The sequence below is a fragment of the Anoplolepis gracilipes genome, chromosome 14, assembly GCF_047496725.1.
Source record: "Anoplolepis gracilipes chromosome 14, ASM4749672v1, whole genome shotgun sequence".
Lineage (NCBI taxonomy): Eukaryota > Metazoa > Arthropoda > Insecta > Hymenoptera > Formicidae > Anoplolepis > Anoplolepis gracilipes.
In genome coordinates, this window is record NC_132983.1 from 4,908,337 (window position 1) to 4,935,762 (window position 27,426).

A 27,426-nucleotide genomic window follows, 5' to 3' on the forward strand; every position below is an offset into this window, starting at 1 on the left:
ACATTCATAATCTACTCATTCCTCTTCGTCTTTGCTCATGCACACACACATCCAATTCTGTTGTTACAATGGGACAAATTTAATTTGCTTCAATGTGAATATTTTTCTTCTCAGGACAAAATTACAGATTCTTTTACAAATATGTTGAATTTGTGCTTAACTTTATAAAAAATAAAAGTTAATATTTTTTATATATGCGTGTGCATCGCCTTTTATATCGTTTGTAAACGCTGATGATCAACAGCCTCTTTTTTTTTTCTTTGAGCATGAATTTTTGTTGAACGATTTTAACGACAAAATCTGGATAAGAGAAACAACTTAGGATATAAATAGTACGCAATTTTCATGAGTGCTATTTTATTTGTCGACGGTGGAATAGCTTAATGGGAATCTAATTCGATCATATTTCCCGTTTCTGTTCGTGCGATAAAACTCTTTTGAACTTTAAACGCCAATTGAATTTTGAGATTTGCCCTTGCCGCACGATGACGGCTCCCGATTCTCTCGCCTTTTTCACTCCATCGTCTTTCCCATCTGTCGCATCGTGAGTTTGCAGCATTTTACAACATCGTGACCAGAAATTGTCGCATCGATAGTTAACGGCACTTTCGTCTCTGTCGTTTTCCATCGTGACGTGAGTGAAGAATCGCGAGTAAAAATCTGTGAATAGTGCGAATAGAGAATGAGTATTGATTTATATAAAAATAGAGATTAACATGTAAATCATATATTACGAATAAATATATTTAAAAATTTATATACGCAAGATTAGATTTTTTTTTTTTTATATTACATTTTTTGCACGTTAAATTTAGCAGAATAATTGACGTTTGTTCGGGTCAAAAAAATACTTCAATTTGATCCTGTCTAATTTATAATTTTATAAAATCGTAAAAATCCAAATGTCCAATGATGAAAATTTTACAAACCAATTCCACTATCGACCGTATATAGTCAAACGCAAACCGCGAGGAGCAAGTGAGAGAAGAACATACAAACTACTATATAACTAGTCGCTCCGTATTCAGGTTTCCACTTCTCGAGCCTGAGCGCAGCTCATATATTCATGCCGTATATATTCACGTCGTTACTACTGAGAGATATTCGCTTTTCCGCGTTGATGCGCTCTACGTTCGTTTTCACAGCTTTTTTTTTTTTTCTTCCGAGATGAAGGCTTTTCCACTTTTTAAAAATATAAATGATTAAAGGAAAAATATAATTGTATTGAAAAATATATATTTAAAACAAAGATTTTTATATTTTTATAAATATATCGTTTTTTAAACTACCCTATTTTATCACGGAAAAATCGCTGATTTTTAAATGTTACAGTTTACACGTTATTCTATATATTAACTTCACCAAAAAATCTGCTATTACATGCTCGGTTCGATACTCATACTTTGCACTCGACTTTATTTCGATCTGTTTTTGTTACGATGCGATAAAACGTGGCGCAGATATTTATGTTTGCTCGCAACAATGCGTTTATAAATGTTTTGCAATCTACTGTTTCCGGTGCACTTGAAACGTGTGTGCCTGCCGTTAAGCGTCTGCTGAAAGAATTACTTTGCGTGATTAAGCAACACGTGGTAATCAATTGAAATTGCGGGAAAACTCACGATGATGAAAAATGCTTTATCTGTCACTTTACGGACGGGAATTTTTTATAAGTCATACAATATTAATCTAACAAGATTCTATTAAGAGATTGAAAAACAAAAAACCCAGTTTTAAATAATTTCGTTGAAATTAATTTTATTAGAAATTAATTGAAAATTTTGTATTTACATTTTATCGTTGCAATAAGAAATTGGACATAACACTATATTAACCCTTATTCCGTACTGATGGATCATTTTTGTCTGTGATTTTTCTAACAACGTCAATTTCTCGAAAAAAAAAAATAATCATAAAATAATATATTTGAGTAAATTATTTTTCAAATTTATTATTTTAGCCTTTTATTTAGAATGTTCAAAGAAGGTATACACATTTTTTCAGATTTTTAAAAACACTTTTACATATTAATAAACTTATCGAAAATACGTTGACCCACCTGTACAGTTATAAGGTGCCAAAAATAAAAATACGGAGTAAGAGTTAAGAATAATTAAATAAAAATAATTTATATATACCTACAAATGTTTATTTTTCTGATTAATTAAATAAAGTGATAGTTTTGTAAAACGTTGGTCGATTCTTTTATAACGCTTAAATTTTCTTATCGTCACGATGCAGGTCTGTTTTGCAACAAAACACGCTTTCGACGCAGGCATTTTTATAGCGAGTGATCCATCAGGGTTATCGATGAATCTAATGCAAGCGGACATGTCGCCGTCTTCGTGGTAGAGCAGTCGATATATGTATGTCGACGGATAAAGCGCAGCTTTCGAGACGAAAAATCACATCTTTTTCACGTCATCGTGCATGACATTCTTTACGTTATACATGCAACTTTAATACACCATTCGTCATATTACGAAAGTCGGAAATAGAAAAATTTATGGAATCGTGATACGATTAGATTATATTTTCTGACGTAAGAAAAAAAAGTTGTTAACACACGTAACTTTTTTTACGCTTCATCGTCACTTTTTTAAACTTTTATTTATGCCTCGAGACAGAAATTTTAAATTCTTTGCAGGATTGGTTTATGTGATTATTATTCTTTTTTTTTTTTTTTTTTTTTTTCGTGAATAAGCCTCTGACTTATTTTTTCATCATCTTCATTATTTTTATATAAAAGATTTTTTTTTATTTCAAAAAGATTTCTCCCAAGTCCTGTTGAAATTTGAAAATGCATTTCCATCTTCTAGCTTTTTAATTGCGTAATTTTTTATTTCTATATGTTTGTATTAAAGTTTCAAATCTATTTTGTAGTTGTAAAATAATGTTACATTAAATCCATTAACTTGGAGAATTTTATTTCTTTCTTATACAATTTGCTTCATAGTTTTTAATTGCTTTTCTAACAATTTTATGTTTAATATCATTTAAGAGAATTTCTGTTGCCGCATTGTATTAAAAAAGTCATTCTTTTTTATTAGTTGATAGAAAGCTGATTTTATCTGAAGCTTTTACATCATCTTTACACGTGTAGGTGTGACAAATCTTTTGTTGTTCATCGATTTTTTTATGTTAACACGACTGTCGTCACATTATTACGCTTTTTCGCGTTATCAGTGGCGGTTTTTTCTTTGAAATTTGTGAGCTTCCAAAATACCTCTCTTAGTTGTGTGACTAAAAATTTTCATTTGCACGAGTTACTTTTCAGTAGCGCGTTTATATCTACGGCGTTATATTTTTACATGTGCAAAAATAAATGGGAGCTTTGGGCGACGAGGCGCCGCTAAAAGCGGCTTGCGTGAAAACACTCCATTTGTCAAACGCTCAACTCCGCTTGAAAAATGATAACTCATATAATTAAGTTCTTTCTCATTTTCGCCGCGTTTCGTCGACAGCGGCAATTAAGCGGTTGGTGTCGAGCTTTGCGATGTCTTCTGTTCGCATCATTAAAGTTTTGTCAGGGCTTTTGTCGCGAGATTAACATCGACAAGGCGGTCGAATAGAGAGCGGAAGTGTACTCTTGAATGCAAGAAATATCGATTTGTTATTTTTTCTGTCTCTTGCCTTGCCTTCCTCTATTCTTCGCTGCCAAATATCCACGTGACTTCCGTTTCCGATCCGTAAGAATTTACCCTCGAGAGAAATTCTACTTCGGCCGATTCGTCCCGCGCACGTGATCATCGCGAGACTCACGTTTAAACACGGAAATGAGAATATATGTTTGTCATAAAATGTATTACGCTAAAAATAAACAATTATTTTTGCTCTAAAGATATTGAACGATGAGATACGGAAAATGTAGGCGGTGGGTGGTTGTCTGTACATTGGGGTTTTGATGATTGGTGATTGTAAATTACAATTAATATGTAGTATAAGATTTATACAATATTTTTGTCATTCTTGATTTATATAATTTTGAAAGTATATATCTCATAATATGAATTCTTTACATTTATTATAACTTACTGTTAATGCTTATTTTTTTAATTTTCTTTTTTTTCTGCCTAAAATTAATTAATAATTTATATTATAAATTTTTTTTATATTAAACTTATATTATAAGTTTTGTATATCGCGTGAATTGATGATAAATTTTTCTTATATTTTAAAATTATAAAACTCTTTGTTTTGTGTTTTAAGAAGAGAAAAATTTCATATTGTTTCTTTTACAAAGAGAGCTGTTATCTAAACATCGACGGGTCGTTCCATTTCATCCGGCTTTTATCTCTTTCTTGACTGTCCTTGTTTCCTCGAAATTTGCGGACATAAAATTCTGATTTTACGGGAGGAAATCTGATTACGGGCTATGGCGATCGGATTTCCTGTTACGAGAGTGTGTCGTAATTACAGTACCTGTAACGTTTCATCTTGAACATTACTCTCCTCTTATCGAAATCTTTGAAACACGATCCTGTCCAATGAGTTAATTATCCATCTGATTAGTGATGTTATTTTTAGTAAATGTTAATTATTTTCATTATGTGATTAGACGCTACATTTCTATCTAAATTAATCAGATCTTAAAAATTCCTTATCGTTAATTAAACTTAATTATATTATATAAAATAAACTAGAGCGAACATTCTTGCAATCTCTTATCTATTCATTGTGTCATTAAAAGTTGCTAATAAGCTGTTGTTTCAAGCACGATAAAAAATTTTTACGCGAAATTTATGCTAATGAATATATGACTTCAAGTCTTCGACTTGAATCTGTTTAATCATTTATTATTATTATGACCATGAAATTCAGCCACGTGCTTTGACTCGATTGAGTACAATACCACGGCAAACTCTGACAAGTTTGTGATTAATTCGTAAGTAGATGGAGGGTCGCCTGGTGAGATTGCTTTTGTTCTGTTCGTAACTCTTAGCGAGTCGCATAACGTGCCAATTAATGTAACGCAAAATACATTTTTGCGCTATTAGAACGCAGAGATATTTTATGCGCATGTCGAGATTGTCCCTGAGCTTTAAGTTTTCAAGCGTCTCTCAAGAGCAACGTTGAATAATGCGCTCTTCTTGTTGAACGCGCGCTTGCGGTATCAAACTTTCAAATACCCATGCAATCGATTTTTTCAAGACTTGAAACCGCCATAATTTTAATATTACAATACTCGCAAATATATTTAAAATCTTAAAATAAGAGAAACCGTTGATAAAATGATCACATTTATCAAGATTGATGAGTGTAATAATGTTAATGTACATGAAATGTTATTTTAATTTTAGTTTAAAGGATATATTTGTATTAGATGGAAAAATATTCTTGGCGGGAGATACAACAAAAGCGGAAATTTCATTTCAATTTTCCTGTGATAAATGAAAGAGGCTATGTATTTTAGAATTATATACATTTAAAAATTAATTTGAAGTTATTCCAAGATTTTTACTGGTTCTTACTATAATTTTATTTACACAATTTTTTTTTTGGCATGTTTAAAATGCGACCTTAAAAAATTAGCAAACTGTATTTTTATATTTTTATTACCAAAAAATATATTTGATTTATCACATATATGTACTTGATGTGGATGTTAATGCAATTGCGATACTATTTAATAATTTAACATGATATCGTTGCGATATACGTATAATCATTTCTCATTACATTAATTGAAAATTGATTAAAATCCGCCGAAAGAAAGCAATAAGGTAAATACATGGAGAAGCAAAGAGAAAAAAGAAACATGTAATTTACGAAAATGAGAATTTAGTGCCGCATTCATTGCGGTTTGCAGACTGTACCTACACTATGTACCTATGTCCAGCGTTTGCATATTACTATAAAGCCATTTCACCTAGTACGTAATCAAAGCGTGATTTTGCTTTTTAAAGTAATTCGTTGAATTTTTTCTTTTTTACTTTGACAACAAACGTTGACAATTGCAAATTTTAAATAAAGAAAATTTATTTTGAATAAAAGAAAGAACGATATTTCGGTTATACATTCTCAATCAGTAAAATTCTTCATCACTTGATATCACTACAATATATATCTACTCATATTTTGTTTACATATACAATACAATAGAAATGCGTATTTATTTTAGCTAACGCTGCGAGCTGCAATCAAAATAAATATGATGAAATACGCAGTAAATTAATCATTTGTATTTTGACTGCGAAAAAGAAATACGAAAGGTATAAATAAATAAAAAAGGAACAGCGTGCACCGAAGAGAAAGTCATTTTATCTCTGGTCAATTTCTTTTTTTTTTTTTTTCTTTCTTCTTTTTATCAGAGTGAGTTTACCTCGTCACGTTTTATGACGAAACTTTCTATCCCTGTTTATTTGACTTTTGTGGATAGTAGGTAGATATAGGTGGTTTTCAATCTCATTGAAAACATAAATTAACGACCGCGTTGACGACGAGAAAGGACGATAACGTACTTTAGAGAGGACGTACATCGAAATTCCATCGAGTTTCTCGTGTATTCTAATTAATTAATTCGCGCGCGAATCATAGACGCGGTCGTTATGAAAGTTCACGTTTGTGGAGCAAAGAGTCAAAAGTAGAACGAACTCCAAAAATGCCTGCAAAAAACGCAAACTCACGGGATGTTTTATACAAGTTTAAGAGACGCCTAGGTAAAATCCACGCCGGTAAAGAAAAACACACGTGAGTTTTGTAATTATGTTGCGCTGTACAAGAGATGATCAACGTCGCGATAATCGCGCTTTAATTTATTTGTACTTGTCTCTTTTTAATTCGTGCTTTCAGAAAAGAACGAAAATTATGATTAAAACTGTTAGTGAGATAGACCATTGACGTTACATTAAACAGCTTTAATTTTTTTTTTTTTTTTTTTCGAAACAATTAATAATTTTGACCCGGAATTGACAAGTCACACGACAGACATTCTCTCTAAAATGAAATAAGATTTGCCTCTTCGTACAGTTGTGCATTGTAGTCCTTCAAGCTTGAAGTAGTAAAAGCGAATGGGACAAACGGCCAAACGAACATTTTCCCGTCGTCGAAATGGCACAAGTCCTTTCGCGAAAACCGTTTCATTCGGTCCTTTGTTCTTGCGTTTTCGTTCTACCGTGGTATGTACGTGTCTGCGCTTATTGCGGCGTCCATCGTGGATGCAGTATTCCGTGCACGCATTTTGCACACGTACGCGTGAACAAAATACATTTACATCGCTCCGGAAATGTGCGCAAGTATGCACGTGGCACATCAATTATCACCTAATTTACGTAATCAATTACCATGCTCAATTATAGCCCCTTGCAACTTCATTATTCCTGAAATTATAAAATTCTTGATGCTCGTTATATTGAATTTTGCGTCTCAAACCTGTCACTGATCAAAATTGACATATATCGTTTTATTATTATTCTAGATGTTATTATTCGGAATGATATTTTCATCGAAGTGAAGACCGATATGTTCCGTCAAAGTGTGAATTTTATATTTAAATATGTACACTCGTGTTATAAGGTTTAAAATGGAAAAAAATTAAATCTCTAGCACTCGGAGATGATAAACATTGAAATGATAATGAGCAAAGATAAAATGACAAAGAAAAGCTTTTTGTGAAACTCGTAAACTCTACTGAGTAATTCTTATTCTATGTTACACTTGACATGAACTATAAAAATGTTTACATTTGTGGAGAAAAAGAATGTAGAAAAAGCTAAAGTAAACTGAAATTAAAATTTGTAAAAAAGAGTCTTGTCTGTAAAATTAAAAAAAGATATATATATATATATATTTATATAAAGTCCAGGAGAGATAAATCACTTTTTTAAGAATTGCTGATATTTTGTCGTTTAAAGGAATACTAGTGAAAGGATGGCGCTAGTAATTTGAATTCTATACTAACAATAAATGATATATATAGTATAAATAGAAATAATGCATAAACAAATTTGTATCATTTTGGGTTACGTTATGGAGCAGACTGTACGGGAAAGATAAACTTGCATAAAATATTATTGATAAAAATTTATTATTTGTTTTGATTAAATACATTTTATAGATGATAAAATTAAATATTAGAAAACAATTACAATTTTAATTTTAGAAGAAATATTTGATAAAAAAAAGTTAAAAAGAATAATTTTTCTTTGTATGTTATGTTAGCAGTGCGTTTTCTAAGTATTGAATATACAGAAAGCTACATATACATGGACAAACATTGTTCTTATAAATATAAAATTAAAAAATAAATTTTTATTCATACACAAAATGATCCATTTCTCTCAAATGTCACGAAAAGATGGATCAGACACTGCCATTATACCTTTATTGGAACTAGAACTACTACGATACACTACAATGATTGACCGAGATATTATTTTTATTTTGCGATAAACGTTGGTTTAAAAATATTATTAAATAACATGTGTATTATTTTTTTATTTAATGATGATAATAAATAATGAAAAAAAATTTGATTTATCTGATTCATATTGCACAGTATATTAGCTAAATTCTAGCAAAAAAAAAAAAAAAGAAAAAAAGACGCATAAATAATATTGCCTAACATTTCACGTCCGTTATTACCAGACAAAATTACTGCCGAAATATTCTAACGGCCAGTTTGAGAAATAAACAATTAGTTCATCTTTCCCAGACTTACTCTATATATTATATAATAAAATATAAAAATATTATCTATATATTATATAATTAAAATATAATATATGTATATATTAAAAGTTACATATAATAAATTTAAAATTTCACATGATAACTCTCTAATTGTGTATTAATCTGGTTATTTTTGTATTACCTTAGGCGGATATGCGTACAGGAAACTCGATAAGCTCGTTCTTCATTTTTCTCCGCGATAGATGCAATTCTGCGTTCAATTTCCAGTGAGTTTGGTAATCGCACGATTACACAGCGGAAATGCACGGTGTTTTTTTTTTTTTTTTTTTTTTTTTCAGAAAAAAAAACGGATATTACCGTGGAATGCGAAAACAAGGCTACAATTTTTAATCGTGGAGGCTCGCGAAAAATTCTACGTAAAGTTTCGCTGATATTCGCGTAACTTTTACGTCGACGAAAACAAATCAAACAACGATTCCGAACCGCATGGATGGCGTTCTGCTGGAAAAAGCGATAAAGAGATTCTCGCAAAAGAAAAAGAACCGGCAGAAAAATAAAAGAGAAAATAAGCCCTAAATAAAAAGACCGTTCGATAACAAGTTCGAATAAATCGTTCTATTTAACAAACAGTCTTTCTGTACAAGCTCCACGTTTTTATGCACTCTCTCTCTCTCTCTCTCTCTCTCTTTCTCTTTCTTTATTATCTTCGATGTCATTTCGCAAATTGAACGCGCCTTTTCCGTAACAATTCGTCATCGTTGCCTTAATTTAATTTAACATTAAATTAACTCTTCGCTTAAATATCACGAGAAGAAACGATTCAGCAAACAAAATTCTCATCTCTTTACGTGCTGAATTCGAATATTTTCGCCGATGACCATGAAACTAGAACATCACTGGCGAGATGACGTATACGATCAATCACACTCGATCTTTAATATTGAAGTCACGAAAAACCGATTGAGATATATAAGCGATTAAGAAAACATTTTATATATTACGGCAATCCTTTCTCCGACAAGTATTTTTATGTTTTCTGTTATTATTATTATTTGTAACACTGTAGCTAAATTTTTGTTATAGAACTTTATAGTCAGAAATTCTTTTTTATAATTATATTATTATATTCTTAATAATAAATTGCGAAATCGCTTAATCTGACACAGATCAATGGCATCGTTTTTCACGTCGTGTCTACTTATGGGAATAATAAGAAAAGTAAAAAGGATTGCTCGCGAGAAACTACACTTATTAAATATTCTACTATCTCCCACGGGAGATGACGCTCCCTCCTTGTAATTTCTTTTTGCTTGGGTCTCGCAAGGAAAAAAGGGGAAAAGAAGGAGTTTGCGATGAGAAACGAAGGGACGATGTGGTATCGACCCTTATCTCAGCCACCCACTCGACAATCTTTTCCACTCGAAAAGTGTAACGCGATCTCGTCATCGTGGGCAGTTCTGTTGACGATCACGAGGCAGAGGATGTCGAGGATCATTCTGAAGGGTTGACCCGTGTGTGTATCTTAATAGCCGCAGTGACTATCGATTTTGTTACTAAAATAATTTAGCCCAAATATAGCCTACAGTGTAAACTACCCGCGTCGTGAGGCCACGTTAACGTAAATGGCTATCGCATTACTCCGATGTCGTTTACAAATAAAGATAAACAGTCTGTGCTCTGGTAAAGAAATTGCGAGAAGGATAATCGAACCATTATATCGAGTTAAAGAAATGAATTAATAAAAGAGTCTCTTTCTCTCTCGAATCGAAATAAAAATGCTATTGCCAATGATAGTAAAAACTGAATAAAATGAATTATTTATACTCAGCATTTTAACATATTTTCTGCAAAAACTATGATTGATATTTTTTAAAAGATATAATTTACACCTATTATTTTTTTAACAGAAAATCCAATATTTTTTTTTTCTTCTTTTTCTTTTAGGAACTTTTTGTGATTTTTCAACTTCACTATCCAATTTTTTTGCGAAGTTGACATTTATGAGTTTGTTTAGATGGTTTCTATGATTTTTCCGTCTTCTTTTTTAGTTTTTCATTATTTTCGCTAAAACGCTTCTCATTCATTTTATCCACCTGAATATTCTTTCTATTTACGTTTCCCTTTTTTACCTAGCGTATTATATTCTGAACTTTTGCCTAATTTCATTTCTCATTCTGTCATTTAGAATGACATTTGTAATCCACCTCGCGGTTCTTATTTCTGTTGCTCTTAATATTTGTTTAGTTGTGGATGGTTCAGCTCTTTCTGCTGTTCTGAGTTAGACGTACACAATTTCGACGTACGGTTGTCTTATAAATTTATAATTTATTTACTTTTTGTTGATATTAACTGCTTGCGAGATATAAAATAGTTCTGAGATATAAAATAATCCAATATCATATCTTTGAAAATATCCTCTCATAATTAATTTATACCCGAGACAGCCCTTTTGTAGACATTTAATTCTTATTGTTAGTGTAATTATCTAAAGAGAATAATTGTGAATTTTAGAATTAATAGCGTATCTCGGGACTAACATCGAATGACTTGTTCTAGTTATGCCCTCAAGGAACAATTTATCTTCCGCAGTGCAGTGTTATGACGTTTATACATGCAGACGTATTCCAAGTTAAGGTGCACATCTTCCAAACTTGATCCCTTCGCGTAATAGAGCAGGATAAAAATAATTAGATATCTCGAGCAATTTCTCCGCAAATGTACAAACGTCTGTCGAGTCAGACGCATACAAAATTCAGGCGCATTTTTACCTCTTCTTTCAAACCGATTTCCGCGATAATAATCAGAAAAAAAAAATATAATAATCATAAAAGAGCTTTATTCCGTGACGAGATTGGATTATAAACGCGAACGGTTATACGAGATGCACAAAATGCAATGCCGAGGTTGATCACGTCGAGAACACACGTGTATGCGTGTCTGTTTGAGGTGGAAAAAGCGGCAAAAGGCTTTGTCGACGCTGTCGTGGTTGCGCGTCAGGAATTTCGCTGGATAACACGCGACGAAGGCACCCCCCGAAGGGTGCTCCTTCGCTGAAATCACGGGGGTTGAAAGGGAGGGGGACACAATGAGGTTAATAGGAAGGAGAGCCCCAAGCGAAAACCTTGTCCCGCCGCATTTCCATCTCGCGGGATTACCATCGATTCTCGTACAATCGGCAACTCGTTCGTAAGGAGATAAAAAAAAAAAAAAATTACGATGGAGAAACCAATTCAGTCGATTTCACTGGCAGAAGAAATGGTATTAGAGAACTTGCCGCGACAGCGAACGGCATATTGTAGCTTCTAATCAATCACTCGGTCTTGCGCTCTATTCACTTGCTTCCAGAGAATATAAAGTTTTACAAAACTCATGATGTATTGTATGTTTTCACGCAATTAATTTCACGCATATGATTCGATTAGACGAGTGCTCTTGGTTTCACCCAACTGTATACAATATTTTGTTTTCCTTACTCTCAAACTCTACAAGAGTTTTCCCGAATATGCAGAATTTATGTACAAGTAATTTCTTATCACAAACAAAAAATAATTAGTATATTTTTTTTTTGCAAACTTTAAACAATTTTTTATTTCTTGCGACATGACTTTTGTTGGTAAATTGTTTGTATTTTTCCTTCATCTAAACTTTTGATATTTAATATTAAATAGTTTGGCTTTAGAAAATTATTGGAATACATTTTACGGGTACTGACTAAAAAATCAAGTAAATATATAAATTGTCATCAAACGGACAGAAAAAATTTAGCTTTAGTGAAAATAATAAAAAATCAATATACATGTAATTTTATTGATATTTAAAATATTATATTGTTTTTTCATTACGCGAGTCATATTTGAAAATTCTTGATTGCGTGATTATTATAAATTATCAAAACTGTCGTAAACTTCTCATAAAATTTAGAACAACTTAATAATCAATTAATTTATTATGATCAAAATCTAATCACTTTTCTCTTATATTTCAATAATATTCTGCAATCAAAAACGTCATTGAAGATGCATCTCGTGGTTGAAAGGAAAAAAAGTTAACGTCATTAATTCTCTTTTTTCTCGCGTTTTATTTTCTCTCTCTTGCTTTCGCTTCCGCACTTCGCGATGTTTGCCTGCAATATTCATTTTAAGAAAAGCTTTTCGACTCCGACAACGGAGATGTCCCTGCGTTGTCTTGTACTTCCGCTGTTTTCATTTCCGTACCGAGGTTTACTTCTACGTTCCGCAAATAAATGGCAGCTGTACGATATCAGAAATTGTTGGGGTTCTTTTTTCGCATTTCCGGTCGATTAGACGCGGTCCATCGATGTGCGCGAGTTGGCGAGTAAAGTGATTTTACAAAGAGGCACTTAGGACTGATGCTCTCGACAAACGGATGCGAGATAAACTGCGTCAAATTTTATACCTTGTATTATAATCGACGCGGAGAAACCGCGTGTTGTAGGTGTAAAATTTCTGTACAGATTATTTCGTTTTGACATATGAACGATCAGTTGTACTTATACATATAGATAGAAATTTAATTTTGTTCTACAATTTTGCACATCGATAAATGTGTCAAATAAATATTATTAAGGCATTCACAATAAAATGGAAACATTATTATATTACTTTTGGTTTGACATTTGGTGATAACGATTGTTCAATTTTTGTCCACGAGGCTTTTTCGTTATATTCATTGACTATATGTACATAACTTACATCAATAACGTACTGTTGCGCTACCGATACCGTACGTGTCAGCACAATTTTTTATTCTACTTTTTTTTTTTTTTTTTTTTTTTTTTTTGTGTCTGGCGTTTATGATTTATTTTTTTCGAATGGAGAACACATCTAAGCGCATTCATATATCACTTAATAAAGTCTTGTTTGTAATCCAAACTAGAAAAATGGAAATTTTATTAGTATATTTTGAGGATTTTATGAAAAAAACAAACAAAGAAAAATAATATATTTTTAGTATTTTTTTATAAAAATATGATAAATAAAACTCTATAAATAAAGTAATTGAAATAAATTTGCCTTACTTTTGCACAATACAACATTAACATTTTTACATCTGTTCTTGCACATTTGTACTATAAAATTCTAAGATTATTAATCGAAACTAAATACTTAATTGATTTTGAAAATATGCGCATTATTATTATTATAATTTTAATAAAAATAATTTTTATTTTTAAATTATTGTTACGTAAAACTGATGTGATGAGATGAAATTTTTTATCGTTGAAAATCTTGCAAAGATACGTATCATTCATGCGAATCGTACGATACACTTGTAAGCGTACTTTTTATCCATGCCGCTTTTTGCTGGCGTAATATTTCGCTTCCGGCGAATCCCTATCTCGATCGTTTGAGTCCTCCGACTGTCACGTATTGGTACTTTTTTTTTATTGTGATTCATAAAAACATTAATAACAATTTCACACGTACACACCTTGCATATGAAGCTGCAGTTTATGACGCAATGCGGTTCTGCGCGATAATGTTCACCTTTTTAAAATAGAAATATACACGATAAACGAAAAAATAGCAAATACGAATGTTTGTCATTAAAGTTTAGAAGATATATACGCCGTAATGATTGCGAAACTCTTGTTAGCATTTGAATTAATTCGATCCTGAGACAATATATCAAAGAATATTTATTATATGGATGAAACTATAACGCGAAAAGAAACGAGCAAACCAACTGTTCGTTCGTTCAGTGTGTAATCATTTTTACGGTATATAGGATATATGTATAATAGTAACAATCCCGTATATATATCGATCATATTACACGTGCGGATCAACGTTGAATTTTTTCTCCAATTTTTAAAAAGATAAAAAGACAAAGGATTATTTGGAATATATTCGACTAAAAGTTCGAAACAAACCGGAAAATACTATTTGTTTCAGCGATGCTCGCTCGCAGTAATTAGTACTTAATTAACTCGAGAATAACATGAAGTATCTTAATTTTTATCTCTATTTTACGGGAGAATTTATTCGCTAAATCATGGAAATAAGTAATTAGATCACAAATTGTCGATAATTAGTCTCTCTCTCTCTCTCTCTCTCTCTCTTGCAAATTAGATGCGATAAATAATATTTAAAGAAAGGAACAAAATTTTTGTTACAAAAATTATTTCTTCTCATGTCTTTATTAAATTGAATATTTTATGCATTCTCTTTATGTATATGCATGTTTCAAAATTCTAAATTAAAACATTTTCAATGAATCTTTTTTTGATTCGCTTTAACAAACGCTATTTATTTAAACATTTAATCACCTTACTAAAAGAGCAAAGAGATATAGCTATTTATTTTTTATTCCATATTTTGCACTTTATATATATATATGCAACACTGAAAGATTTAAAGTATTAAAACAATAAAGTTTATATTGATACGAGCAAAACCAATTACTCGGTGCACTCGCATCGATAATTATCCCAATTTGTAATATCCGAATTTTCTGTACGAGTCCGCGATTTTATGTAATCGATAACCATTTAGCTAATCCGAACAAACGCGTACTTGCGACGTTTCTACGCTTGCAATGGATACTTTAACATTTTGCAAACAATTTTCGTCAACAGTTTGAACCTGAGAAGAATTCTCCAATTTATATTAGTTTTTCTATTTTCGAGTATTTATCAGCACACATACACGTACACATATACACAAACAAAACGAGAAGTGTTACTTGAAAATGTTTATACGTACAATCGAGTGCACATTGAATTTTGATGTTTTTAAATATTGCAATAACAAACTGTTTTTAAAAAGCAAAAAAATTTGGAAAGAGAAAATTTGCTACTAAATAAAATGGAATAAGAAATAAAAAAAAAAGCGCAATAGAATCTTTCAAAATATAAAGGCAGATCTTACATCCGCGAACAATAAAATAAATAAATAATAATATATGTTGTTAGGTGCGCAATAATATCTCGAATTCGCGTTCTTATCGCCCATCTGTCACGTGAAAAAAGCACATTACGTCGTGTTACATCGCGCATCGTTAGGTATAATACGAGTTTGGTGTTGCGTATGTTTTTTCTCGAGCGTCGAAAACCCACCTAGAATGTCCCTTGGTAGACACAGACAGGTGGATTCTGGATCCTCGTAAATAACGGCTTTGTCTTCTCTCGTTCCCCGTAGCCGGGAAAAAGTAGTCGACGGATATTTTATTCAATGGGCTGTCTCCTCGTACAAGATTTTCATATTAATGACAAAGCACCGAATTACGTCGATAACAAGACTTCCTCAAATGATTTATGAACACGTCTGGATATGCTTTATTCGAGGAGAAAGAATCATAAATGGCAAATCGATGTGAAACTGACGTCTGATTTCATAAAAAAAAAAATAAAAATTAATAACATATATAATTTATATTTATATTTTGTACTGTCTTTTATTTCGTTCGTACCTCAGAAAAATCGAATCTACAGCGTTTTTTAATTTCTGATATATCGTTAAAATAGTAAATCGATCATTTTTAAGAGATCGTGAAACGAGTTTGATAGAGACTCGTATGATAGCTTGTATAATCCGTAGATAATTTGCATCAACAATATATGCAACCTACATTTTGAAACGTTTGTTAAAGTGATATTTGCATATTTATTCATATTTTGTTTCGTATATATTTGTACAAAGGGATGAGTAAAATAATATAAAATAAACTAATATTTCATTAATATGTAAAAGAAATTTTGAGAAAAAAGTATGTAAAAAAAAATTATTAATACTTTTTTAAATGAATATGACGCCTGGAATAATCATTAAATGGCTTACACAGTATATAAACCGATTAATGTAGAGAGTCAGGTAGCATCTTTCATTTTATCCAGGTTAAACGAAAAACGCGCAAAAGTTGTAGCTTGAAGGATTAAACGACGCGTAGTACACATGCAAAATATTATTTTTATCTTTTTACACAATTTATCTTTAGCATCATATAAAATGTTAACATGATTTATATTCTAACTTAAAAAATAATTAAAATAATCTAATAAAATATGTTTTGTATAATAAACGTAAATTATGCAAGCAATAATAAAGCTTACTGCATTATTAATTTAATTTTTATACTTACTTATTGTGCAACGTCATAGATTTTATAAGTAAAATCTTTGCAATCTTTTATAATATTTATGTTAACTATTTTAATAAATGAGTTTTCTGCGTTTTATAATTTATATTTTATATTGACAGATCTCTTTAGACTTGCAGCACACCTGTTTCTTGCGACGAAAGTAAGTTTAACAATCAAAGAAAGAGAGAGAAAGAGAAAGTAAATAATGTAACCGTAAGCGCGATCGTGTTTTATTATTGTCATTGATTTAAAATTTTTACGGTTTGTTGGTTGACTCCTGTGACTTGAGTGGTGTGAGAATTTCACGATTCCTCATTAAATTGCCGTAATAAGAGTTGGTTTACGAGCATTCTGAATCTTTAATAAAAAGCTGTAGCGTTATATTACTGTGTAGCTTTGTATCTCTGTGTAGTTGTTATGTTATTTTAACCCTCATTTATATACATATATATGTGTGGGTTTTTCTCATTTCCTTTCATTTTACAGTTCTTTTGCAAATTTCAAATTCCAATAACGTTCAAGTTTATTTTTCAAGAAAAAAATAACATGAAAATTATTCAAGATTTATAAAACAGTTTTATTATAATTTTTTTGCAACGTAAAAAATTTAAGCTGCAAAAATACGACGTAACTTTTTCCTGATTAATATTCAAAGATACTGTAATAGTAAGATAACAGAAAATTGTGAAATCACGGTATTTCTTTCAGTGGGTGGATAATCTTAAATTAATTTTTAATAGCTTGACAACTCTTTTCCCCTCTATGTCTAGCTAATTCGATTCTCTCCGCAATAATATCCGAATATCTCTCTTGCAAAGATGATTCGTATTCGATGCACTTTGTTAATTAACCGCACCCACGTTGCAAAAACACATGATTCTTTTTTACGCGCGTTACTTTGAATCGTTTTACAAAACGTTCTATAATAACTGAAACGTTATCTTTCATTGTGAGATTTATCTAAAAGCATAAGGCCTTTTATGATATCAGAACCGTCGTATATACTACGTACCCAGCGGCGTCAAAAATAATTACGGTCTATTTTGTAAAGCGTTATGTGTGTTCGGCCGATGAAATCGGCGTGACATTATTTTCTCGAATGTGCAGTTAAATAAATTATTAATATGCAGATGGTAACATAATGCGTGCATCGCGGATTTTAATTAGGTTTACGTTTAAACGAAATTGTGCGAGTAAAGAATCTATTACATAACTCTTTCGTTTAAATCAACAGCTTCCACTAATCCGTTTAAACGGTGTTTTTAATTCGGTATTATTTGTATCTTGAATCTATTATATCTATAATAAAATTGTATTTTTTAAATAATTATGTTTTGGTACTTTTAAAAGATATTGTGAAAAATTTATCTAAAATATTTATTTTTCTTTATTAATTTTTCTTTTAATAATACAAAAATTTTGAAGGTGAAAAACGCGATAATTAATTTAAATTTTCAGGATTACAATTATTGGTACCAGGTACTAATATCTTATAATATGTGACTTTTTTTTATTAATATTAGATTATTATTTTAGTAAGTAATAGATTTATTTGATTTATTTTATTCACTACAATGTCTTTAAAAAATAAATGGTCTCTTCGATGACGATAGAAATCGCAATTTTCTCGATATTTTTTAATTACATTCTTAATTATGTAGGATTCTTTATTTTATAATATAAAACCATGTAATATAAAACTAGAGAGCGAGAAGAGGGAAAAAAGAAACCAAGCAGCTTGATGGATGGAAACTTCTACCCAGACAGAGATCCAATAAGAATAAACCTTTTCCGCAAGATTTTGTAATAAATAGGGTTGACATTTCGCAACTCAGTTCTTTTAGCTTTTTGTTGATTTACTTTTCTATCTCTTATGAGACTGAGTAGTGGATGTTCTCAGTGATCGCGATGAGAAGGCTAATGAGACTTGTAATGAATACAATTGCGTAAAAATAGGCAAATGCCATTTCGATGATTAATTTATTTGTTTAGGCATGCGCGTTTGATTAATTGTAATTATCGTTAAACAGCTTCTCCAAAGTTTGCTAACGTTGTTCTTTCTTAGAAAGTTACTTATCACAAACATTTTAATACAGGTTTGTCGTTTTACTTTTTTATATATGTAAGTCTTAATTAAAAGTTTTGCAACCGATTCAGAGGAATGATTTTTAGCGATAGATAGTTCGACGTTATTAATATTGATGGTGATAATTTGTTTTTTTATTTGTTTATTTATTTTCTTTCTTTTTCTTCATATTAAACTTGCAAATACTTATGCGTTGAATTCGACGATAGAAATGCGATTCAATACCATACCAAAACGTGCTCTGACAAATATCAGAACAGACCGAGATCCGTTATAATTAGATTTCCAATTCAGTTGGAAAGCCAGCTATTTGCGAAGCACACACCTCGTTTTGGGTATTTGTGTCCACTTTGTGCGCCGTTAATAAATGGATACATGTACGTTTGCCGGATATTATGTCACGCACTTCGTGCAATCTATCCTGTTTCTGTGATGTGTATTTATTACAGTGGCAATTTAGCTAATAATTATTTTGTTATTCTGTTACGCTGTCATTTGTCGCGTCGATAATTAAAATGTATGGCGATTTAAGAAATATTTTATGTATTTGTTTCACTTGACAAGAAGTTTATCATTATCTATATCACACAGAACATTTTAGATACTAAAGTAAACTGAAAATTATAATGCGAATAAATTAAATAAGATAAAAGATGAAAAAAATAAAACTAGAGAAATAATTGCCTCTAACGATTTTTTAATTTTGTTTTTAATTAAATTTTTTAATTATATTTAATTATAAAATAAAAAATATGTATGTGACATGTGTGAAACACGTGGAATATAAAAAATGATTTTTCTAAATAATTCTTAATTTTTCTGAACAATTTTTAATCTGAAAAACATTTTAAGGAGTTGTTCAAGCTAACACTTGTTTATATTCAAAATAATACGTAGTAATATTTCGCTACAATTCTGCAATAAGTAATATCTTGATGACAAATACAAATCGAGATCTGCGTGGCAATATGCCGGAATTATATAGAAACGTACAATTTATTGTACAGTTCTGCGTAACATTGATTAATTAATATCATCGAGTAACCTACTTTTGCTAATTGCTGTACGATATAGTGATAGTAGTATATGTACAAACTCGATCGCTAATTAACGCGGATCTGCGGCTTATAATTGTCACATTGATAGCAACGAAGCGAGAAATACTTTCTGACGTTGAATCATCAGAAGTAATCAAGCGCATCTATTAATCAATTATATCAAATATCTTTGTACTTTAGAAGATTAATTCCCAAGTATAGTGAACTATACTTCTTCCAAGATTATTGCGATACAGAACATGAATCTTTGAGAATTCATTAAAAATTTCAATCTAGAGTGCTAAATCGAATATCAGATTGCATAAGAGTCGTCAAATCCGGAATTAATCATGCAAGATCCAATATTCATTATGATCAATGAAAACGACTATCTCTCAAACTTTATTACACATCGAGAAAAAGCATTGATGATTCTCCGGATTAAAAGCTTTTTTGAGAACGGACGGTTTATCTTCATTATTCAAATCTCGTATAATTAGATAATCGAGTTCTAATAATCGAGAAAATTGAAAAGCGACATTACGTTCTATCTTACGTTCACACATAAATACAGATATAATAAAGAAATGCTACTACAAGGCTACTACAAAGAGTGGCGAAACTCACGTGTGCTATCATGGATGGATAATCTGGGTAAAGCAGAAAGGCTCCGATGAGATGGGCGGCGGAGAAGACGATCCCGGCGATGCAGGCGTGTCTGAGTCTGATGGGCAGAAGAGCGTAGGCCATGTAAATGAAGAAGCAGACCGCCAAAGTGGCGGCGAGGGGTCCACCGGCTCGAAGATCCTCCGGCCTAGAGAAGGATGACGAGTCATCGGCATTGTCGCGGCTTGCCTCGTGCAGACGCGCCAGATGAATACTCAGGGTCACCTGCAGGGCCAGCAGAGTGACCAGCACTGCGCCGCTGACGCCCGCAAGCCATATCTCGTTCATGCCCGGTCTGGAGATGGCGGCCACCAAAACTAGAGGAGGGAAATTTCTTACTGCTTTGGAATATGTCAAGCTTTTACGCTTAAAGGTGTTTGAGGTGTTTGTTCAGTATCGAAACGCTGCTTGAACGAATTAATGCGAAATGAATGAGTGAAATTTGAATAGTAGATCCTTTAGCCAGTTTAAGATTGACCTTTTTTCAATTAAAATGTCCAGGAAATTTATTTTTGTTTTTTACGTTATATGACTTTGTAAATAAGCTTTCAAACAGCAGATAGAGACTTGATTAAAGTTTCTGGTGCAATATTGCTTGGTCAAAGTTCATCTTGGGAAGGAGAGACAAAAGAATGAGCTTTACGATACGATAAGCGAGCCCTGTCGTACTTTCTGATGCTTCCGGCAGAAAATAGCACTTGTTGGCAATATTCTCGTGCATTATTTATGTCGGAGTAACATGAAAACATAATATCATCGCTCACAGAAGAGACAACGAAAGACATTCTTTTGCGTGTCAGATAAAATTCATGTCCTTTAGTGCTTGTGATATTTAACAATGCTGTGTGCATTTAGCGCAATTTTTTAATAATATGTAAACTGCATGTTTTACGAGAATTTTAATTTTCATGTAAAGATGAATTTCACGCATTACATAAATGTGATGTAGTAAATATTCCGTTTATTTATGTACAAATACTGCGAGCAATTTCAATTTCAATTTGATATTTCGTTGATAAATATATATCAAAAGTTTACGAAAACTTCGTTATCAATTCTTTTATATTAAATTTTAGATGTATACGTACGCGTAACAAAATGTCAATATAGTTTAATTATGAAAAATAGATTCGAAAATAATTTTTTATGTACAATTCTGATACCTTTTTGTAAAATCTTTTTTAAAAAGCGTAGGATTTACAAGTAAATTTTAAAATTTTAAATTTAAATTCTATCCAAAACTTTTAAATATTAGCAAAGTTTTATTATCAAAGCACCCTGGATTTTCAAAGCGAATGCAAATTGATTCTGATATTTAAAATGAATTATAAATTTTCTTACCCACATAAACTGCGATACAAGTCACTAGGGTAACAGCAAGGGAGAAATTTTCAGGTCTCTGTAAAAGTGTTACGAGCGGCTTATCGGTCAGCATCAATTTCGCGACAAGTAGTAGGCCCAATGCGAGCGCCAAACCGACTAGTAGAATGAGCACATGTGTCATATTACTTTGATTCATACGTAGGAAGTAGCGCTGATACAGCATTTCAACCTGAAACATGACCACAGATTTGCCACATGTTTTATTAATTGAAAACTCTGATATTACGTTTTATAATATGGATGAAACGAATACTGAAGATTTCATCAAAAATAGGATTTTAGAAACATACATATGTATATATAATATACAAGATATGAATTTTAATCGCGTATCAAATATTATTAATATTAAAATCTAAAAAAACTTGTTAACGGTGTTCTAAAATAAAAGTTAGAAAAAAGGCAAATAAAAGCCAGGGCGGCAGATGGGGCGCATATTTTTCATTATAACTCACAGGTTTTTTAATCACATATATAAATGACGAACGTTTAAATTAAAACTGCGTTTAATTTTCCTTTCAATCTCCCGAGACTCTCTTTCTTTATGAAGCAAACGTTGAAATTACAGAGCACCGACAAATACAGTGCGAGACAACTTAAACAAAATTTATTCCAATCCGCTTTTTCTCTAACAACTCGATGTGCCTCCCCTGGCGATCAAATTAATCCACCCAATATTTTTCATCCCGTCGCGATTGTTCCCGGCTTGCAATCGCCGCAATGAAATCACAGAATGCGTCCCACGAATCGCGATAAGATTGCATCTAGACGGAAGTCAACGCTCGATTACTCGCAAGTCGCCACGGATACGGTCTGAGCGCGATAAAGCAGAAAAAGAGAGACGATGGAATGACGAGATTGAGGGAAGAAAAGAGATATAGCTTTTTATCGTTCTGGAGGGATAGACCCTCGTATTGTTTGATCCCAATATAGTTTGGCTTTTGACTCGCAATTTGCCCTACATTTTACAATAGCCTTCCTTATATCGTCATTAATAAACCTCTCTTAGCGGCTTCCAGGCTTTCTTTTTTCAACCATGAGAAAATCGAACTACACAATTTGAGCTAGTCTGCGCAAACGAGAGTTAAACGAGATGCATCGTTTATGTCTGTTTATGATTTACGTAAAATTTTCAAATTTTTATGAAACATTTTTTTTCTCTTTAAATGGAATCACAATAGACTATACATTACATTCGTACATGAAAGCATTTTTGAAAGTATGCAGCTCAACAATGTTTACCTCTCTCTTTCTTTCTGCTATTCTTAAATTATATTTTATTTTAATTTATGATAATAGATATTAAAGTTTGATAATGGAAATCATTATGTAATAACACCAAGGTTGAATTTATTTAAAAATCTATGACAAGGCAGAGAAGCAGAGTATCTTCGTGATTTATGAGTATATTATAATGTGTAAATAAAGTAGATTCATGATGAGCTGAAACGCCATTTATTCTAAAAATATATAAAATAGTTTTTGTTTTTGTCACAATATTAACAATTGTGTGTATTTTTTTTTAGAACCAGCTACAGTATTTACAATTCGCTCGTAATGCGTTTTATAATGAGTTTTTGTCCGTCTTTACTGTAGTAGAAATTTTGCAGAAAGTATACGCTTAAATACATAGCTTTGATGAAAAGAAAAATGTCCATTTAGACAAGATTTTATGATATTATATTTATGATATTCGCGATATGCTCTCCATAAAATACGCATTTTATGATATTTATGTATATAAATGCAATATTTTCCTATATATATATATATATATATATATATATATATATATATAATATAGGATTTCTACTATACATATTCCTTTTATATAATATAATTACAATATACACGTAGTGCTATTATATTTATGAATCATGTCTCGAATGTTAATAAGACAAAGGATGCGATAGCAAAAAGTCTATATAGGTATATAAAATAATGATGCGCATATATTTGATATGTCGATGATCATTATACGAATATAGGGGAAAAGCAGATATATCGATACACGGGATGTCTCAGAAGATCGCGGAAAGCGATTTGTAATTTATATCGTTACAACGGTATCCATTTGCAGAGACTTGCTCGCAGATATATTGCATTACTGTGGCGTTGAATTTTACACGGCGTATCGCCGTATCCAAGCGCTGACTGCTGCAATTTGTATGTAACGCGAATCGTGAGCCGTTCAGCGAAGAATCGCAGACGGTCTGTCGAAAATGGAACTTAATCAGATTCAAACATATGAGGTAGGAGTGAGAAAAACTCAAAACGATCAAATTTTATTTTTATGCGTTTTCCTACACTCCGAGCGGATTTTCATTTATGTATACGTCTGCAATGCAGCGCTTTGCATTTTACAGACATACACACATACATTATACATCCCTCTTGATTAATACTCGATTAATAGTGTAAACGCAAAAATTATTCTTACTATTATTATCCATTGTATCTGAATGAACGTTGGCTGCCCGAACAACTTGTCTTTATCCAGTATGATCTTGAGCGCTTCTCCTAATCTCCTTTTATCAATTTATTTGCAGGTCTCTTATAGGTCTCTTATAGGATATAGATCATTTTCCTATCGGTTGTTCTTCCTACGCGAGCTTTATCATTTTATCATTGTTATTCCATTCAACATGTCCTCTGCTCACCTCAAGTGGCTTGCTCTTCTTTCGTGAATTATCTTCGGCTTTCGAGACATTCTAATATATTTTTTTATTAGTTCTTTTCAGTATGTTCTAGTGTTTCTCGATGCATGGTCCAAATATCTTTCTCAGGATTTTCCCCTCGAATTAATAGTTAATCTTTACCTTGCACCAATGATCGTCTGTTTCACTAGCGTAAAATAGATTCATGACGATTTATTCTCGAAAACACATAAAATAGCTCGCTGTTCGTCTTATTATAGCGTAAAAATTGAGTTTGATTAAGTCCAATTCGATAGAGAGAGCATGTTACCGATGAAATAACAGACGTTGTTCGTATCTCAATCGATAGATTGCAGCTCAATTTTTCTTTCGCCGGTCTCTCTTCAAAATTGGCGAGAGATGAGACCTTATTGTGTTCCTCTTCGCCTCTTCTCTTGCCGCATGGAATTACTGTCGACAATACAGTAGGAATACTCAGTGGCTATCGGTGAGAGTTATCAGTAGTCATAGTTATCGATAAAGAATACCGATCCATTCATCATTTCGGTCTTGTTTAATATTTTAATCTTCCATTATAGGTATGAAACGAACGCGTGATCGAATAACTGAATGCACTTGGGAATTACGTCCACTCCTTTTCGACATAAGCGTAACATGTAATTCACTTATAATTTTCAATTTTATATAATAAATATTTCATCATATATTTTCATCCAATAATTAATATGGTTTTTATTTTTATTTTGATATCCCGTGAAATCTGCCATATTTCAGATAATTATTTTAGTTTGCAATATTGTTGTATAATACATGTATAATAGATAGATTTTATTCCTTATGGAAAGTTAAATGAAATAAATATTAAATATAATTATTTTTAATACTTAAATAAAAATAATATTAAAATATTGTTAGAAACTAAAATCTCTAATTGGAATGAAATAAAAATACATATCTTTTATCCTTCCATCTATTGTTATCATATATAAACATATATACACCTACACACATTGTGGAAAAAAATAACGAATTATTTTAGAATAATTAAAAAGTAAAGGCTCTTTAAAAATATAATTATAAAAATAAAATTAAAGAGAAGTTATATGAAAGTTTCGCGACCTTATACTTCAAATTATTCAATTCAAAATGTGTACAAATATACAATATAAATGGATGCAAAATGAATAAATCAAAGTATTATCAAATGTACTCAAGTGAAATTATATTTCTCACATTTTGCAGAAGCGAATAAATGATCACACATGTGACAGAAATGTTTCCAGGCGCGATGCATAATTTTGTTGAGAATTTTCCTTCATTTGCATGCATTTGTGTGCCATATATATAGTTACTCTTTGAAAAGAAATATCTTCTCTCCCGCCTGCGGACTTGTGTTACAAACATTCAGTATTTTACTGCTCACAATTGCGAATATTTTCTTTATCATAATTATTACTTATGTTACTTACATATATATTTTTCTTTCATTTATTAATTAAATATATTATATAATTTTAAATAAACTTTACTGAGATTTTAATTTATCACGCATAGTTAAAAGTAGAATAAGACTTTGTTATCTGTTTATACTTTTAGAAGATAATTAATTTTTGCGAAATAATTATTTTTTAAATACTATTATCGGTTAAAATCTCTTTTAATATTCCTACAATTAGATGAAAGCTCGAATTTAAATTAATCTCTCATTTATATGAAAATTCGAGTCCAAATTAATCGCATTATTTGCGAATGACTTTTGACATTATTTAAAACCATCTGATATTCTGTCATTTTATCTTTTTCTCGAAAACATGACATCCCATTATTATTATCGTAGTTTGACGTTCACTAACATGTCAATAAAAAGATCGATTTTATCTCGTCTATCGGCTATATAACGACATAACACGATAGCTTTAGAATGACGGAGAGATTTCCTTCAGATTCGTTCGTTCGAACGGAAAAGTGATGGTGAATCAGCCGGTCGGAGATATTGCGATGCATCGCCGGCGGGAATATTACTCAAGTGCAATCAAATCTACTCGCGTCCTCTTGGTCCTGGTTTCCGGTTTCTACGTGACCAGACAATGCGAGTCATTCCCGTAGGAATCGCTAGAAGGACGTAGGTGTAACTCGTGTTTTTTTTTTTTCTTTTTTTTTTTTTCCGTTATTGGATCACGTTTCTGTGACAATCGAGGGCCAATTTTCAAATTCACAGGTCGTCGCCTTCGAATTCTCACGTACGTGCACTTGTAAACGTGTGCCAATTTTTGAACAGGTATTAACGTGTATTTCTGTCAACTCTTTAAACGGATATGTTATAATACGCGTCCCGAAATCGTCATATTGATTTCATATTTTTAATCCCTTATCCATCGTTTATATTTTAACTTTTGATAATTATTGTTCTCAGGATTTATTAATCATTATTATCATTGTTATCGGGATTAATATTATTAATTAATATTATTAAGTCCTGCTTATTAAATTTGGCATTTTATTCAATATTCACATTTTATACTGGATAATAATATATACGTAAAATTTTTTAATATATTAATATAATATTTTTGAATATATTAAGGGAAGATATTGTAATATGTTATAAAAATATGTTAGTATATTATGAGATGATGTATAAAAAAATATCAAGTTTATATATTTACAATATATGCGCTAGAAAATCGACTACTGGAGGAGATTGCAATGTATGTACTGACGTAACGTATTGGTAGAAGGTAGTAAATAAAGTTCGCTTTTACATTTACTTGAGCTACTTGCAATATATATATATACGGCCCTTAATGGATAAGAATCTCGACTTGGAATCAACTTTAATGACCTGGTTACTTGAATTTCAGTCGAA

The 27,426-nt window shown here is 31.4% G+C and overlaps 2 protein-coding genes across 5 annotated transcripts in view; one reads left to right on the forward strand and one right to left on the reverse strand.

Moving 5' to 3' along the window:
- Positions 1–27,426, reverse strand: part of LOC140673062 (adenylate cyclase type 5) — a 96,480-nt gene that overhangs the window by 31,732 nt on the left and 37,322 nt on the right. For 2 of the 3 annotated variants that reach the window (XM_072905660.1, XM_072905659.1), the window contains exons 5-6: positions 21,862–22,072; positions 20,482–20,837 (exon numbers count right to left, since the gene is read on the reverse strand). The exons of the other annotated variant lie outside the window; for it this stretch is intronic. In XM_072905660.1, the coding sequence (XP_072761761.1) occupies positions 20,482–20,837; positions 21,862–22,072 (567 nt within the window). The remainder of the gene's footprint in view (positions 1–20,481; positions 20,838–21,861; positions 22,073–27,426) is intronic. 3 annotated transcript variants of the gene reach the window in all.
- LOC140673067 (uncharacterized) overlaps positions 1–27,426 on the forward strand; it is a 90,097-nt gene that overhangs the window by 13,509 nt on the left and 49,162 nt on the right. The window lies entirely within an intron of this gene.